The sequence below is a fragment of the Melanostigma gelatinosum genome, assembly GCF_949748355.1.
Source record: "Melanostigma gelatinosum genome assembly, chromosome: 3".
NCBI classification, from domain to species: Eukaryota; Metazoa; Chordata; class Actinopteri; order Perciformes; family Zoarcidae; genus Melanostigma; species Melanostigma gelatinosum.
In genome coordinates this window covers 17596477-17614176 of record NC_136636.1, presented here as the reverse complement: position 1 = coordinate 17614176, position 17700 = coordinate 17596477, and the positions used below count along the sequence as shown (strand labels likewise).

Sequence of the window (17700 nt, the reverse complement as noted above, 5' to 3'; positions counted from 1 at the left end):
CAGTATTAGCCTAAAGTTAAGTAGTGCTCATCCTAGTCAGACTGTCTCTGATATCATAACCCATGGCCTCAATGTCAGCCATACCTTTGCAAACTATCCAAGACAGAGGGACAAAAACAGACAGGGCTTTGGCAGTGCAGCATTAGCTCATAATGGCTCATTTTGAAAAGCATATTAGTTCCAGCATAATTACAATCAGGCCTCACGCTCTGTGTTTTGCAGGCATTCACAGGACCAGCCTCTGAGCACCGAGTCACACCAGTTGACTGTGACTGACAGCAGATTTAGTATAAAATGGTGTTTTTCCTCCCTCTTTTTTTCCCACAGGACAAAAATAACACAGCGTCTTTTCTCCCTATTTATGTTGACTTGTTTATTTTGTGCCTACCTTTTGTCGTAGTTGATACTGCAATTATACTTTTTTGTCAGTCAGAGGGGGTGAATATCAAAAGGCCTAATTATGCAAACAGGCCTGTGATAAGAGGCATCTGCCTGAGATGGGATCTGCTATCTCTGACATGCATCTGTCTCTGTGCTGTCTTTGCTGCTCCAGGCCTGCATATAAACAGCCCTGTCTGTCCCCAGGACTGCATGCGATTCAACCACCAACACTGGAGTGGAGGGATGTTTCGGGGGCGGGGGGGATCACGCAGCAACATCAAATAACTAACAACTTCCCAATTTGCATTTTTCCGAGAATGGTGCGGCATCTCCGCTTAATGCACTTCCCTGTTCATCCCAAAGGGCTTGCCAAGTTAAAGGAGGCATGTGATTCAAGGCATTTACCGAAGGACGCATCTGAGATAGGAACCTTATGTGAATACAAGATAGACGACAGCGATAACCAGAATGGTTTAAAGACAAATTCTCTATGAATAATCTTCTCCTGTAGTTATCTGCTTGCGAGTGGAAAACAAAAACAAAACTCTAAAAGTGAGCGTAGCCTCTGCATGATCAGAATGTATTCATATATTAGATTAAAATATTCCGAACAACATACCGAACTGCATACGTTGCAAAATCACGTTAACTGTTTACTTGGTAACATGCCAAAATGCACCATCAATTTCCTCTGGTTGTCAGTGACCTTCTCTGGGCCGTAATTTGACATTTGGCTGAAATTGAATCTGGATGAGATGTGTAACTTTACATGAGGATATTAAAAATCCACCGTCTATCGGAAATAAAATCATTCTCACCTTTATGGACAGATGTCATTGGATTCAGCTTTGTCTCACGCCTATCATGTCAATTACCAGTTCATAGCTGGTGGCCGAGGGCCAAGGGCACCCAAAATATATTTCAAGTGTTAAGACGGGACAAGTGAGAAAGGAAAGCAGAGGTGAACAAGAGCTCTAAAGTTGAGTGCAACTTCAAGTCTGTAGCTAGAAGAAGACGTTTTAAACCGACTAAAAAACTACCTGATGAAAATAGAGATGGCCGCCTTGTTTTTGCCAGCAAATGCACAACCCCTCATTGCCAGTGTCAGTTTTAGACTCTTTTTTACGGCAACATTCCTCAGGAATTCCTCTGTCTCTCGGACAAAATCTCATTCTTTAGAAAAGGAATAGGGCGCCGTTGAAAAAGAGGGGAAAAAGGCAAGGGAGGAAGAAAGATGGGAGGCTCTATAATCTTTGGCTCTCACAACAAACAATTAGCCCCCTTTTCTCTGTTTGAGGTGGGGAGAAAGTGGGAGAGAGGAGGGAGGGTGGGGGAGACGCAAGAGAAAGCAGAGGAGACAGAGAGGGAGAAGCAGCGAGAGCGATGCTCTTTTATGGCTCTTGTCATATGGATGAAGGCGCGGCGCGTCCATGAGAGCGCACGCTCACCTTCAACAACAGGGTGTCCACTGGGCCTCCCGGCCTTTTCAGCCCAGAGAGACAAGCTCCTCGGGGGGCCATTGGAGCATGAATAGGGGCCTGACAGCCATGTGCAACTCCGCAGGGCATCCATAAACGCTGACATATTGACTCCCCATGCCTCTGCGCTGCCTGAGTGTGAAAGCGTGAAGGGCTTGAAGAGTGGGATTTTTTATTTTATTTAATATACTACTGACTAAAACTAGGATACGAAACAATATAATTACTTGTTTTTAACTCTAAGATATACTTTAAGGCAAATACTGTTGCTTCTGGAGTGCTGTTTAGGTTTTTTTTTTATTTCTAATACATAAATTATTGTTTTTAAAGACATTTTTAAAGACTTCTAACGTTGCAAATATGTTCATTTTCATCATTCACATAATGCAAAATCCCACATTTTTCAATTTACTTGCTAACTTATCATATTATTTCATACTGTGACATAACAAAGCAGAACTAGAAAGGATCTAACAGAGCCACATGACCCACAAAGACTCCAGAGGACACAACACATTGTTAGGAAGACTGTGCCACCTCTCACTAAGACTGAGCTTTGCACCAGGTTTCCTCTTCTGTCAAGCAGAATGTCACCGCTTGAGCAAGAGTCTTCGCTAATTGAGGTCACAGCGAAAGTAATGAAATTAACAGAGAGCACAAGAAAGTAAAAAAGGAGCCCATGGGGGTCTCTGCCAAATGGCACTGGAGCCAGAGCCTCGGTCCCCCAGCAAACAGCTCTAACAACCTACGCAGGAAATCAAACAGTAACATCTCAGGGCTATGAGCCGAGGTCTCCTGCAGGAACAAATCATTTTCTCAACAAAGCCAAAGACAGATTACTGGGCACAGTATAGGAATGCACAGCGGACATTTTTATGTGCCCAAGGGAAGTTTCCTAATTTTCTGGACAAGGCTGGGTCGCAAATATTGTGGAAAAGTTTGTGCGACACCAAGGACACTCGGGGAAAAAAGAGTTGTGCAGAATGATGGAAACTTTAATAAAAAAGCAATACTTTATTGATTGTTTTTAGCACTATTATGGCTATTACTATTTACAGATTTATACGTCTGAATATTAATGTATTCCTGTGCAAAATAAAAACAGCAGGTTTTGAACCTGAGAAAAAATGGCTTCATAACCTTTTGCACGAGCTGAAATTATTTAACATATCTTGAAAAATACTATTTCACTCCTCAGTGGACGGACATTCAGTGAATTACAAGTGAACAAAGCGTTTCCTTTGTATCCAACAATTTAATGAATATCTCCTCTAAAGAGCTTTTCTTCCCTGGGCACAGTGAAGCATTACAGTGCTTGGCATTAATTTCTGAGATCCCTCTATATTGAGGGGTTGTAATGTGGCACAGTAGCAAAGCTTTTTATACTGAGACTACATGTTCCCCAAGGAGAGAATGACTGACGATGCAGAAATAAGCCCATTAGTTGAAAATAGCGGACAACATTTGAAGTTGTTATTTTGTCGGCCAGGACAGGAGCTCCACCCCACTGTTTGGACAACCCCTTACACATTTAACTTGGTGGGAAAAAACACAGTTCTGATTTGCAACACTTAGGGAACATGTTTATTGTCTTTGTGGTTGTGAAAAAAAACATGCACAATTAAAACAAATGAATATATCAGTGGTGAAGCTGATCAAGAGCATAAAATGTGAAATGTTCTGGCCCTAAGTAGCATAGGCTAATGGCGATTTTTAAACTAGCAGACCATGGTCAATGTTTCTCATTCATCACTGAGGGAGCGCACGGGCGCACTGTGCTAAACGTAATTACTGTTGCACATTATGTGGGCTATTCCTGTATTGTAATAAAATTAGCCAGAAATGCCTTTTGTCTTTTCTAATGCAGCTCCATGGTAACCAGTGGATGGTCATAATGCAACACACTGTCCCCGATCTGTGCCAGCTGTCAGAGTTTGACAACCTTAGGTGGCAAGGCGAATTGGAGGAAACTACATTTCTTTCAATAAATGATGTGGCTCTGACCTGCTCATCCATTGCACAATTTAACATGGACATAATACAGCTTGAGATGTACTGTATACTCATTTGTGTGATCCTTCAGCTTGTTTGGCAGAGTAACAATGGTTTAATCGCCAAGACAAAGATCTATTCCTGCCAAAGGTCCCGCTTATTATTACCATGTTCATCTTAACATTTTTACTGAGATTACCCCAGACAGGCAGGAAATTCAATTACACTATGTAGTTTATTCTATGTTATTCAAGCTAAAGAGAAAAATCTTAAGAGCGGGATTTAACATAAAATTTGAATGCTACATTTAACCAAAATAGATTTTTGTAATGAAAGGACTGCAACACCACATTTTTTGTGTTTAATAAATCATCACAATTTTAAAAGGGAAACAAAACTATCTTAAATGTGAACCTATATTGTAGGATATTTTGGGAACAATTACAGTTCAAAAATCTCTCACAGGGTTTAAAAAGCATGCTATCAAACTTAAGACAGAATAAAGACTGTTAAATCCAATTGAGTCAAATACAAGATGGTACAGATTCATCAGCAGAGAGATTATATTTGGATGACACCAAAGAGGCAACTGCACATCAATACTTGTCTTCTCACCGATATGGCCTACATAAATATACTGACGTATTACTGGTGGATCTTTCACAAATGAACAGGCCTTTGTCATTCTTTGGCGTTATCTGACAGCCGGCAACAACATTTTGTTGTTTGGTAGATAACTTATTAGACAAAATGAGGATGATTTATGGAATTACATGGTTAATTAGATACTGCTTGAAGCTGAAATTACTCTGTTAAACTGTCTGTCCCCTTCGGCAATTCACCTCGTCGAGACAAAAACAACATTGCATTTAAAAGTCTGATCAGTCTACGTTTGGGGCTTCTTCTCTGCCACGAATGCTCAAAATCATTTTATTGCTCGTTGACATTGTTATTGGTGCTTTCTGACAACAAGCGCCATTGTCTGTAGAGGTCATGAGGTCAGTTAATTACATTTGTTGATTGCAGCAAAATGATGGCAGCTCGTCTAATGATGTGAGTAGAACAACTGCACCGGGAGGTTTGTTTTAGTGGATGTTACTTGAACTGAGCTGGTTGTTTTCTTTCTTCTGGCAGAAGGAAAGACGCTAAGAGCACAACTCAAAGCAATTAAACGAGATTTCTGTCCGATATTATAGGTTTTTCCATTAAAACCGTTGACAATAATCTCCCCTGCGGAGAACACTTGTCTCTCCTCGTGGCATGGCTGGGAATCAGCAGTGAGAGATAAATAAATGGCCTTTAAAAAAACATTGGCCCTCTTGTCAAGACACATATCAACTCGAGAGCAGCGACAGTCCACATGTCAACTCGTTCTCTTCCCATTTCCTCTGGTCCCTTTGCTAAAACACTCCTGTCTAATGAAGTAGAGGGACTGCAATCCCACAGGGCTAAGCAGAGCACTGTCAGCCCTGAGTGTTGTTTTCCCTCCGGGCAGCCCAGTCATCGTCCACTGTCGAAGGTAATACTCACCAATCAGGATTCATTACAACACCAAATCTATGAATGAACTGCCCACTGCAAGCGAAATCCGCAACTAACACACAACTGCCCGGGAGAAGAAGGCCTCCCAGGGACCCCCCCTGCAGACTAAATTGGATTGCCAATACAGCCCACAGACGTTTGAGAAGTCGAGAAAAACAATGGAGCAGAAAATAAATACTCCAAATCCACAATGATGGCTCCACTTGGTAAACTAACACAGTATTGATCGTCTTCTTTTTTTTTGTTTGTTTAGAAAAGCCTCATCCCTGCTAATAGCTGTCTGAGAGTGTAATCTCTCCCTTGTCCTCCCCCTCCTCTCCTCGCCCTCCACATTCCCTATTATGTGGCTCCTTTCAGCGCCGCCTCAAATAGTTTAGGTTCAGTGTCGCACTGGGGTACGGGGCATGGGACTGGGGACCAATTGTTTGCTAATGTTGACACCTGCCAGAGCAGGCTTGGTCTATTTGGGGCCCGCCAAGCTGCAAACTGGATGCTCCCCCTCTTTAGCGAGATTAAGTGTGGGTTGCTGGGGTCACAAATCACTGGACTCCCTCTGATGCACAGAGCCACAGACTGAGAGGACTAAAAGAGAAAGCTGGAGAGGGAGGGACAGAGGAGCGAAGAGGGATAAAGAGTGACAGTCTATTGTTTACTGAAAAGGAGGGGAATAATGTATCTCCTTGAGTGCGCGTAACCAGCGCGCCCCATTCAAAAAAAACATATCAACAGTGAATCCACGTCGCCAAAGCACACAACCGTTTTCTGCCTTGCTTTCTGTTTCCTTACGGGCAAATAAATGATCAGGAATAGTTGAAAGTGTTTTGTTTGAAATTCAGCACAGCAACAGGGGAGACCAATTGTCACACTCTGCTCTTGGTCTCAACACAACAGCTCAGCGTGATTTCCACACCCAAAATATAATGTTAGCAGTCGGAGAAAATAGGATGCAAGGTATTAAAGCATCTGCTTTTATGATGATTCATAGACTTTCTTTGGCTTGCGTTTCACCACATATGACGCTGATAAAAACGGCCTCGGTTCTTCAAGAATAAATAAACATGAGGACATACTCTGTTTCTATATACTATCATTTCCTCAGAGAAAAGTCTAAGAAAGTGCTTGTTTACCCAAACATAATACACATATCTTCTTTTAAGAAGAACATTTTTAAGCACACATAAAGTGTAAAGCCCAAGGGAGAACCAGCGTGGCCATTGACAGACAGTGCCCAGCTCCCCCTCCTCCCCCCCTTCCTTTGCAGATGTACATTAATGCAAAAAGAAGCAGAGATCTGAGCTGCAGCAGAAGCACCCTCTCTCCATTTAAAACTGCTGCTGTCCAGCCGGATCGTGTCAGTTTGAAGGCCCCTATTCAAAAGTATTCATGCATCTGCCTTTGAGGCACAATAGCAGCTAGTTTATAAACTGTCTGCCCAGGCACCCAAAAGCTTTAGTTCCTATTGTTTTCAGCCCCTTAATAAACTTTTTGGAGGAGTTCATCAACTTGCCTGAATAGCCTATGCAGCGAGTCTCAAGACAGAAAATAACAGAAGGGCCTTTTCTCCTCCCTCTTCTTTCTCTCGTCCTTTTCTAGTGGCTGTTCATCCAACAATGGTGAGAGTAGGCTGTCAGACATCACAGGACTTTTTTTGTACCAATACAAGGAAAAAAGGTTTCAATAAAAAGAGAACTCGGCCCCTTAAAATGGGAATAAGACAATTCTATTTTCTCATTTGCACAGGAGGTTTATCTAAGTCAAGCAGTTAAAGTTAAAACGTTCTTCCCGAAATTTAAACATAAATATCGAGCAGAAACTGTAAATTAAATATATTTAGATTTGGATTTCAAATGCCCGCGTTTTAATTTCTTCATCAAGATTCTGTTGAAGGTGAAAAAACAGCAATTTAATGATATTATTTTTCTCTTCTGTCTATAAATTCAAAGATTGCCTGACACCTGTTTGACAGGCGGAAATGATGGGATGCAATAAAATGTAATTTTGGGTGTAAGCCATTAATCCACTGTTGTACCTTTAAACTCAGTGGAAAGAAAATTAGCCAAACTTAAAAGTCTTTCATAGATGTCTGCTGTAATTAATTTCATACCTAATTAAAGCAGGCTACAGTCCGTGCAGGCTGGCCTGTTTAGCCTGCTGGATGGCCATAATTGAAGTAATCGCGGAAAAGAAGGCCTGCTTAGAAAATAGACCCCGCAGCGGTCCAATTCAACAACATCACCATCCAACCACGCTGCTCACCCCCCCCCCCCCCCCCCCCCCCTCCACCTCCACCATCTGACCAAAAAAGGCCTTGTTGGCTGCCCCGGACCAACCACCTACTGTTTCCCACCGATGCACTCGGTGCGTTTTAACACCCTAATTAGATGTGACAAGTTCAACGAGCTGGTTTCAGAGGAGGAAAAGCCGGTCAGGTTATGATTTCCGAGTCAGACTCACAGGGGAATCTGTGGACAGCTGATTCCTGTCAGCCTCATTCATCTTCTTCCAGCCAATTAAACATCACTGCTGACAAAGCCGTGGCAATTTGGGGAATACATTTAACGCCTCAAGTGGAAATGTAAATGTTTAGGCGATGTCAGTAGGCTGGTATACTAACAGTAACAATAAAATGGTAACATAAAAAAGTAATAATAATGATCATAACAACAACAATAAACTACTTCACTGACAAAATATTTCCATTGTAATTGAGTCTGTATGCGTGTAAAGTGTAAAATATCTGATGTTAGAGTAGTTGATATTTGTCACAAATATAATAAGGCAATATATAATATAACAGGGTAATGTATAAGATGATAGGGTGATGTATAAAACAATAGGGTCAAATATAGAATACAGTAATAGCATAATGTATGAAATAATGGGGTAATATATCAACAACTTTTCCCACAATATCAACTGTCAACAATAAAATACTTCCCAAAATGTATGTATTTTATGTTTATGTATCATAAAATATTTCAACATAATCTCCCCTTATATTACCACAAAATGAATTTACCTCTAGAAACACGATCAATTCAGAATAAACTAATGGCTTATTTTTTTAATGACATTATCCATTTCAGATCCCCCATATTTTAAGGATGACTTATCCCGAGAACAAATCATATATATGGCAAAATTGAAGACACAATTATGCTACCTAAAAGTACAAGGTTGTGTTACTAATACCTCCACCTGTTGACATGAATGTGTGATGCACGTGAGGAGGCGTGTGTGTGCCTGTGTGTGTGTGTGTCAGTGAGAAGGAGTGAGAGAGGGAAAGGGTGTGAGAGAGAGAGAGAGAGAGAGAGAGAGAGAGAGAGAGAGAGAGAGAGAGAGAGAGAGAGAGAGAGTAAAACTCAGGCAAAGAAAAAAAAGACAAGATATTTTGGACTACAGCCCTGCAGGCAGGATCCCGGAGCCCCGTAGTGAAAATTGGCGGAATAAAACACAGACAGGAATGAGAGTCGCGCCCTACTGTTGTGACAGGATACCTGGAGGGCAACGCTTCCCCTTTAATTTGTCTCGTATGGTTTGAGACCCCCAACCAGACATTCAATCCTCAGAGTGTTCGTAAGCCTACACTGAGTTTAATTCTCGATGGTGAAATTATATGCTATAATTAAATATTGTATCATGAAAAATATGCTCATTGGCATAGAGGCATCTTATCAACTTGGTCTTCCTCGGCTTCGTCCTTGTTATCACATTAATAGTACAACATCTAAAATGGGCCTATCAGCATTTGTAGGGGGAAATTGCAGGCTAAACAAAGGGCACCTATGGGTTTACAGCTTATATTCTGATATTTTAGAGCAGGAAATGTTAACCTTGAAATGCTACTATCTGCGCTTAACAATGTGTGATCATAACCCCATAAATGAGAGAAGAAATTGAATCCTTTTAAGTTATTAAGCAGGAAAGGATTATAAACTCCTCTTTATAAATGAGCTAGAAATCCCCATGTCTTCCTCTGTACACTTTTAAATTTCCCACAAGAAGCTGGAGAGGAAAGATTGCCCCTTTTCAAGAGCCCCACAAGAGATGGAAAAACCATTTTTGTGCCCAGATAGGGAGTCGTCCCACATGGTAAGCGCCACTTTAATTAATAGACAGCCTTGAGAGGTATCACTGTCAGCCTGGATAATGGTGGCAGAGCCTGTGTTTGTGCTTCCATGAATATTTCTGATGTGATCAAAGTCAAATGCCAGCACAGAATGAATTTAAGCCTACTCCATTTTTTTTATATTTAGCCTAATGCAGCCGACACTTAAAGCTCCTGACACGGAAACGTCTCTGCAGTGTGGTGGTAGGCCTACAAGCTTAAACTGCACTCTTTCAAATTGATGCATTACTCATTACTCTTAAGCAATGGGTTTCGTGTTATTATGTTGCACGCTTTGCTCATGTTACCTTGCTGGAACCAATAGCCTAATTTGTTACACTGGTAGCTCTTCACCACAAAATATAGTGATATGTCATTAACAACAATTGATACCACCGTTTGTTAAAGGGAAAAAGAAACATGCTGAATAAAAAAACGTCACCATTTCCATCTCGTGCGATTGTTGTTGATATTTTTGTGTTAAACCTTCTCAAGCCTTGATGGAGAAATAAATATGTAATATAATATAAAAACTATGATTTTAGCCCAATTTGTTACACTAATATCTCATGATAAACTGAGATACTGCAGTTAGCTCACAACCAAATAACTACAACTTCAAATCAAAACAGCTAATGTGCCCACTACTTATCCAATGTTGTTATTATTTCAAGCATATGGTCCAAGAGACATGTCATCCTGTCACTGTTTACTACAATCACAAGAGAAAGACTACAAATAGCCTAACTGTCATCCATGCCAACTACACATCACCTGAACCACACGGAACACAATACAGACACTTCTCCTTTGAATGCAGAGATGCTGCGACAGCCAAAGGCAGAAATCTTGAGAAATAAAATATTTAGGCAATTTGTCTCTGTAAAAAAATAAGTTTTGTAGAGAACAAACAGCACTTAGATTATTAATATTATTATTATCATCATCGGTAATGTCGCGTCTTTCCACTGCTGCCCCCTCTATAAGAAGAAATGTAGGCCTACCGATGTAAATTCCAGTGAAATATGGCTTGAGTGGCTGCGGGGACAGGGGAGGTTAATCCGAGTTTAATGCAGTGAAGCACAGCGCAGGGTCTGGGCTATGATGGGTATGTTATCTCTGCCCAACATTTGGGTCTCCCTCAATTTCCACCCAGCCAAATAGCTGCGAGAAAGTGCAGATGGAGTCACTCTCAATGCCTGAGGAGAAAACGTTATTAATAGCTAAATAACTTCCCCATACTTTCACTGAATCTCTCTCACACACTGTTCCAGATGGATTTGTTTGAAGTGGTCTCTCGCTTCATTCCCCTGTCCTTCTCATTCAGCACGGCTTTAGACCCGAAATATAGCTACATTATATTACCATACACTTAGAGACTGCGTGTGCGTGCGCGGACGTGTGTGTGCGTGTGTTAGTGCGTGCGTGGTGGTGACGTGGAGAGCGTGGAGGCGGCAGCTTTTGACACTTTTTAATCACTATTTGCGTGTTTATCGTTAAAAACAGCAAGACATATTAATATTGTGTTTCTTTCTTTTGTTCTGTAATTAGTTGCAGTTACCTGCGGAGGACAAACCGATTTTCTTGCGTAATTATTTGATTTATGACGTAAATTAACTATTTATACACAGGTACCGAAAGAGAAATGGATTTTTTTGTTAAATGCACGTCGTGATTTACGCTTCAGATGCATTCCACTACAAATTACATTTCGTAACCTCCTTTTAGCCAGCCCTAACCTGGATATTTGGTCTGTCTGACTTCCTCCCACCTCTCTGCTGCTCTGTCACTTTCCTTCACTGATGCTCTGAAATAATCCCACCTGACATCAATTTAATTAGATTGAGGACCCCAGGTAATCCTGCGATTTGCTGAAGTGTCCATCGCCTGTCTGCGCCTCATCTGACGGTCAGGTTGGTTGCGTTAGTGTGGCAGATGGACGCCGGACAGCTGATTCACCTTTTTTCTGATCGGTGTGGCGCTAAACAAAAGGATGTCCAAGTTTGCACAGATGTAGCGCAACCTTTCCACAATATCTGGCGCGTGATTTAACTTTGGCACGGAATAATTTAACAGTTGTAGCCTACATGACAATTAACGTGAGCACGAATTTATCTCGGCACAAAAGGAACGGTGAGTGGACCGAGATCTCCGCTCGGTGATGACAAAGGATTAACAATTATCATAACAAAAAGGGCCAATATAGTGTGACAAGGTCGAACTATTTTCGGAGCATATACGGTGAGCTTTGGTTGGTTTAACTTCCGCTACATGTTTCTGAGGAACAACAGCTGACTCCAAGCCACAAAATAACATTTACAATATGGTAAAATGCTTAGCAGTTTGAATACACGCTGAATAAATCTAGATTAGAGCTGGGATAAATCCGTGATGTAACCCCTGAGAAAATCAAATACACAGGCCTAATAAACAAATAGATAAATAAATAAAGTCTTAAAATCTGGATAAGTAAACGAAAAAAAAAATCTCATGAATTTTGTGCCCTGGGCGAGCCACTGTGAGCTCCGCTCAGAGATGAAAGTGAAAAGAAATAAAAGGCTCTGTTTAATCTGCTTTAAAACCGCTCTCCACATAAGGGCTGTGCTTCAAACTCGGAGAGTGAGGGGCTGATTGGGGATAAATACATTTCTTACCATGCCTGCGAGCTATTACACCCGGCACGAACACAGCCACCTATTCAGCAACCATCGTTTCCAGTGCTTACTCTAATAAGTATTAACATTATTAAATGCCATCCGGATGCCGGTAGTCTAAACTGCTTTACGCAGAGGATGCGTCTCTTTTTATAGCAACGTAATTGAGTTCCAATTTAAAACACAAGAAGCGCTAAGAACAAAAATAGACGCAGGGACATTCTGTGGATATTTTTGCACCAACAGTAGACAGGCAATAATAATGCAATGATAAAGTAGTTAACACTTTACAAGTCAAACTATCACATCACTCAGAGGACATGTGCTCATTGCGCGACAGAGTTGTGCGTAAGGACCAGACTCTCCAACATGCATTTGGTAATTTATAGCCAAAAGGTTTTACAAACCATCTATATGAACACTTGAAACATTTGCAACAAAATTGTGATATTCTTCTGGTAACATGAATGCTTGGTGTGACAGAAAAAAAGAGACCGTTTTCACGCTATCAACTGATTCTTCTCCAAACGGCCATTATATAAAATTACAAAACTATCTACCAGCGGGGCGTACTGAATAATTCATCTCCTTTTATGTCTCTCCTTGTCCTTTGTCCAAAGTTTCTCTATTTTTTTACCCGATTTTTGAATGAGAATGGACGGGTCCATACCCTCCTTTTCGCTGCCCTGCTTTCCAGGATTTGCTTTTGTACCTCGGACTCTTCACTTTAGAAACGCGTCAATGGAGGGGAGGTTTTGGTCGTGAAGTTCATCTTCAAGTTGTTTTGGCAGTGTCTTTCTGAGGGCAAATTAGGCTTTTGTGGACTCTGATCTAAACCCCATTCAGCCAACCTTTATGTCGTTTGGAAGCTGCGCATTTGCACTCCATAACAATAAAACAAACAGTGAAACACTGAACATAATGTGACAATAAAATATGACAATAAAATATGACGTTCATCTTTGAAAATGTCAAACAACTTTACTCTTATTTAAAAACTTCGAATACGAAAAATGTCACATTATCTAATTTATAATTCCTTCTAATGTCCCCCGGGTGTTATTTCTCACGTGTAATAATATATTTAATCTTTCAAAATGTACAAAACATGCTGCAAATACGTTGTATGCCACAGGAGATACCAATACATCTGAGGTTAATATAAACTTGTAAATATTCATGTAAATAAATATTATACACTGACAGCAAATACCTGCGTCAACGCTTTATTTTCCCCTCCTCGCAGCATTACTAATAGATCAAATAATAATGTGAACAAGTGGTGAGATGTCAGTGAACTGACATCGATTGTGATTGGGTCAACTGTCAGCTGTCATTTAGAGGTCGTTAAATGACTGAATGAATGAGGAGGAATTCGCTACACAAATTAATTTTCAGCAGTTAAATACCTTCTGCCAAGACTCTCATAAATAATTGAGTGAATGAACAACTGCTGGCTCGGAGTTAAAAGCAGGAATAAATTCTGCGTTTAGCTGCAGCTCGGATGTGGGGCAATTTCCCAAGAGGACGTAAAGTAGGAAGTCTTGTTAGAACATTTGCTCCCTGCTTACAAGGCTGCAATTTACCCTAAATAATAATAATAATAATAACAATAATTTGTTATTTCAGACAAATACAAAAGGGCCATATAATTTAACTTACATTTATCACCGAGGATGCCGTCGATGCTATGCTTTGTTTTCTTTTCTCCATCTTCATCCTTCTTATCACAGTCATCCTCGTCATCTTTTTTGCCAAATCGGGCCCTCAATACGCGGCTGATGGAGCTCACTAATGGCAACAAAAAGGTAAATTAGCTCTAAAACCCATAAAAGAACCATTGTAATCCTATCATACATTGTTTTTGGATACCATACAAAAAAGCACAGAAAATAAGTTTTACATGAAGAAGCTGCGTTGAAAAAAAAGGTCTATATTAATAAAGGAAGAATTACACTATAAATACAATAATGAAAATTATCTGTTGAGCACCAAAGGCAAAGGGTGATTTTTTGTCTGGGTCACGTAGCTGTATGTGTGCTTCCTGCTACACTGAAACATGTTATTATCAGTAACTGGGGCTTAAAACATGTTGGATTCAAAGTGATGTTCAGAAGTGATGCTGCAGTGCTCGCTCGTAATAAGAAAAAAAAAAGTGCAGCTTACCAGATGAAGCCTCACCTGAAGGAACTGTGCTTCTGTCGCACACCCCGTCCTTCAGCAGCTTATCCCGGATCTCCCAGCTGAACATGCCGGGGTTTTCTCTCTTGTACTCCTCGATACGCTTCTCCACGTCAGGAGTTGCCACCTGCTTTAGGTTTGAAATTATGAATGGGCAAACAAAGGAAGACATTTCAGTTTTAATTGAGAGGCATTTTTAAAGATAAAGAAAACTGTGATCCTAAAATTTAGGCTGCTGAAAATAAAAGACAAAACGATAAAATATGTATCCTTTATTTAGTGGAAATATTATGAGACCAAATAATAATAGGCCAACCATTAAAAGGCACTATAAACGAAATAAAAAAAATACTGTAATGGAAATAATATTATCATTATTTAGTATTGAATGAATACAATATTGTATAATCAAGCAATACTGAGCACCGTAGACAGCAATTGTTATCATGGGAATTGGCTCCTCGGTGTTTTTTAATTAATTAAAATATTTAGCAAGAACAAAATATCAGCTACAAAGTTTCTTATGACCAGTACTGAAGAAAGGATGTTACAGGTGGGCTGAAATGTAAAAGTAGTTTGATTATTATCATTAATATTCAGCCAAAAAAAATCCCAAAGGAGGAGATCTAGTCTTTTTTTGTGGTGTTGTGCCCTCTATCATAATCATTGTAATAAACACAAGATCACTCAGGTGTCGTGCGCCTCGCGACCCACACACACGTTCATGGATCCCACTCACCCTGGGCTTGCTGCCTCCTATGGCTCCCGGACGGATCGAGCCGGTCTCTTGGTATCGGCAGAGGATCTTGGAGACACAACCGTGAGAAACTCGCAGCTGTCGCGAGATTACGCAGGGTCGGATGCCGTGGTGGGCCATCTCCACTATCTTGTGTCGGATGTGATTTGGCAGGGGCCTCCCGTTGATGAACACACCGCCAAGCTGATTCACCCTACCCTGGCCCAGAGGGGTGGATACTGCGCCACAATAAACAATAAAAGTCTCAGAAACAACATAAACAACAACAACAACACATCCTGTCCATAATTAAATGTTGACTTCAATGTTGGCTCGAAATGGGCTTGAGTTATAGTCAAATAGCGGCGTGTTTGCTGTGTTGCTGACTTGTTTTAATGGGACGAAGTTTACGCACATTATAATATTATACATTTTCAAGAGAGCCTCGTGCCAAATTCATCCAGCGGCAGTCTGGCTGACAGCATGTATCCGAGGCCACTTCAGGATCCAATTTCACATTCAAGAGACACTAAAGAGGCTGACACTTCCAACCTTGATTATTCCTAGTCATGCTGTACAAATATTGATGTGATCCTTTGAGTCATCTCTTTGCTGTGTGTATTATTGCCATTTCCAGCAGCAGGGCACTTGAACAAATCCCGCAGCTCGAGTAACTTGCGAGCTACGTGGTTTTTGTACATTTCAGTCCAGAGCACTTGAGCACGAACTGGCTGTAATGGGAAAACTGTTTCCATAAATGCATGCAAATACGAAGTGATCTTTTTTCCGCCCATATGTTCAGACGACTTGAGTGTGGGCATCGAAGTTAAAAAGAAATTACCAATTAGATTGCTTTTTTTTTTGTGTGTGTGTGTGTGTGTGTGTGTGTGTGTGTGTGTGTGTGTGTCTGTAAGAATTGAAGCTGGACTAAAATAAACGTTGCTTTAATATCCCCCCAAAAAACAAATCAAAAAATGCTGCTCATCCTGTCATCTAAAGTATTATGAAGATACATTCCTGTCAAGTGGACTTCAATTATTTTAGTCCACACAATTATTGAAAATAAAACATTTTCTGCACCTATTATTTTTTACGATCAACCAATCATTTAAAAGTCAAAGCATTAAAAGCATAAAACAAATACGCAAATAACTAATAAAAAACCGTAATTAACACCAACATTTCGGGAAGATTATGTATAATAAGAAGGAATTACTGAGAGTAGAGATCTGTCCAATACAAATAAATTAAAATGTAGTTACAAACAAATAAAGACCGAACACATAAATTCCTAAAAAATATCATCTGGCTGAATCAAAACACACGAGAATGAGGTATTTTAAAATGCTGTGGGTCATTTTCAAAGCACGAGCTGATGCTTTCCCTACAAATATAATTCACGTTTGATTCAGGTTGTTAACTTTAATCATCACTGACTGGAGGTCGAATTTGTTCACCCACCTTTTTATTTCCCAGCATGTCACCAGTTACGCACTGCGCCGCGTGTGACTATCAGAGTGGAGTGCTGATGAGTTTTGTCACACAGCACAAGTTCAAACATCAAACACACGTTGACATTTATCTTACCTTCCAGGGGGAAGCCGGTTCGAGGGTAGTTCTGGCCTGGCGCGGGGCGCATCATCCGAGGCATCGTTCCTGGTAGTGTAGCCATCATGCTACCTTCACAAACAAAGCGGACTCCAGTCCAATTTATAAAGCGGAATGTCTTCAAAATGATCAATATGATGCTCGGTCTGCTGTCAAATCCCAATCCCAGGCGGACAATCTGGACAAGTCCTTGTTCCACCGGGGAAAAATGATGCTCTCCTCTGGTGCGATGAACGTGCCAAATATATGTTAAAAAAGATAACAGCTGCTGCAAATAAATTAGCAACCTCTTCAAACTGGGAAGTCTGCAAAATGGAGCTCTTAGAGTTGTGTGTATGAGTTGGAGAAAATGCACTGTTATTATTTTCCCTCGGTGTAGTTTGGGTTCAGTATAATGCCTGCTGGCTGGTGGGAAGTAGTTTAAGTGGCCAACTTTCGTGCATGTCGTAGGAGGAGACAGCCGAGCGCTCCCATAGGCTCCCTGGCCTTTCTTTTATGGATGAAAGCGAGTGGGTTTAGCCAGGAGCCGACCGACCAATCAGAGCAACACATTCCACTTTTAATTCACTGCTGCCTCCTTGACTCCATACACCGAAAAGCAGTTCAAAATGTTATTATGTCTAAATGTTATTCTAAAGCCTGTCTTTTCAAAATGTGTTTGCTTCCCTGACATTCAGCTGTTCGAACCGGTGGCATATTAATGCTTTTAAATGGTGATATTTCGATTCCCTTTCTCTTTCTTTCTTTCTTTTCTTGATATAGACGGAACTCGAGCAATTGAACAATATATTGCATACAAACTACTTCTATAGCATTACATTTAAACTGTAATATTTAGGTCGAACACAATTGCAATATATGTATTGCCTGCTGATTAAGAATCAAATTCCGAATAAAATACCATAATCAGAAAAAAATATTATTAGTTGAATCAATTGACCAAAACCATTCTATTATTGATAAAACGTGATACGTTATTCCTCCATAAATGCACCGGTAAATATACGCAGAGTTTCATGA

At 40.5% G+C, this 17700-nt stretch overlaps 1 protein-coding gene across 2 annotated transcripts in view; it reads right to left on the bottom strand.

Moving 5' to 3' along the window:
* pax7a (paired box 7a) overlaps window positions 1-16837 on the bottom strand; it is a 44621-nt gene extending 27784 nt beyond the window's left edge. The window contains exons 1-4 of one of the 2 annotated variants that reach the window (XM_079265329.1): window positions 16660-16837; window positions 15076-15311; window positions 14322-14466; window positions 13818-13946 (exon numbers count right to left, since the gene is read on the bottom strand). In XM_079265329.1, coding sequence (XP_079121455.1) covers window positions 13818-13946; window positions 14322-14466; window positions 15076-15311; window positions 16660-16747 — 598 coding nt within the window. In that variant the 5' untranslated portion in view covers window positions 16748-16837. The remainder of the gene's footprint in view (window positions 1-13817; window positions 13947-14321; window positions 14467-15075; window positions 15312-16659) is intronic. The other variant, XM_079265330.1, reaches the window with a different exon arrangement.
* Window positions 16838-17700: the final 863 nt, after the last annotated feature.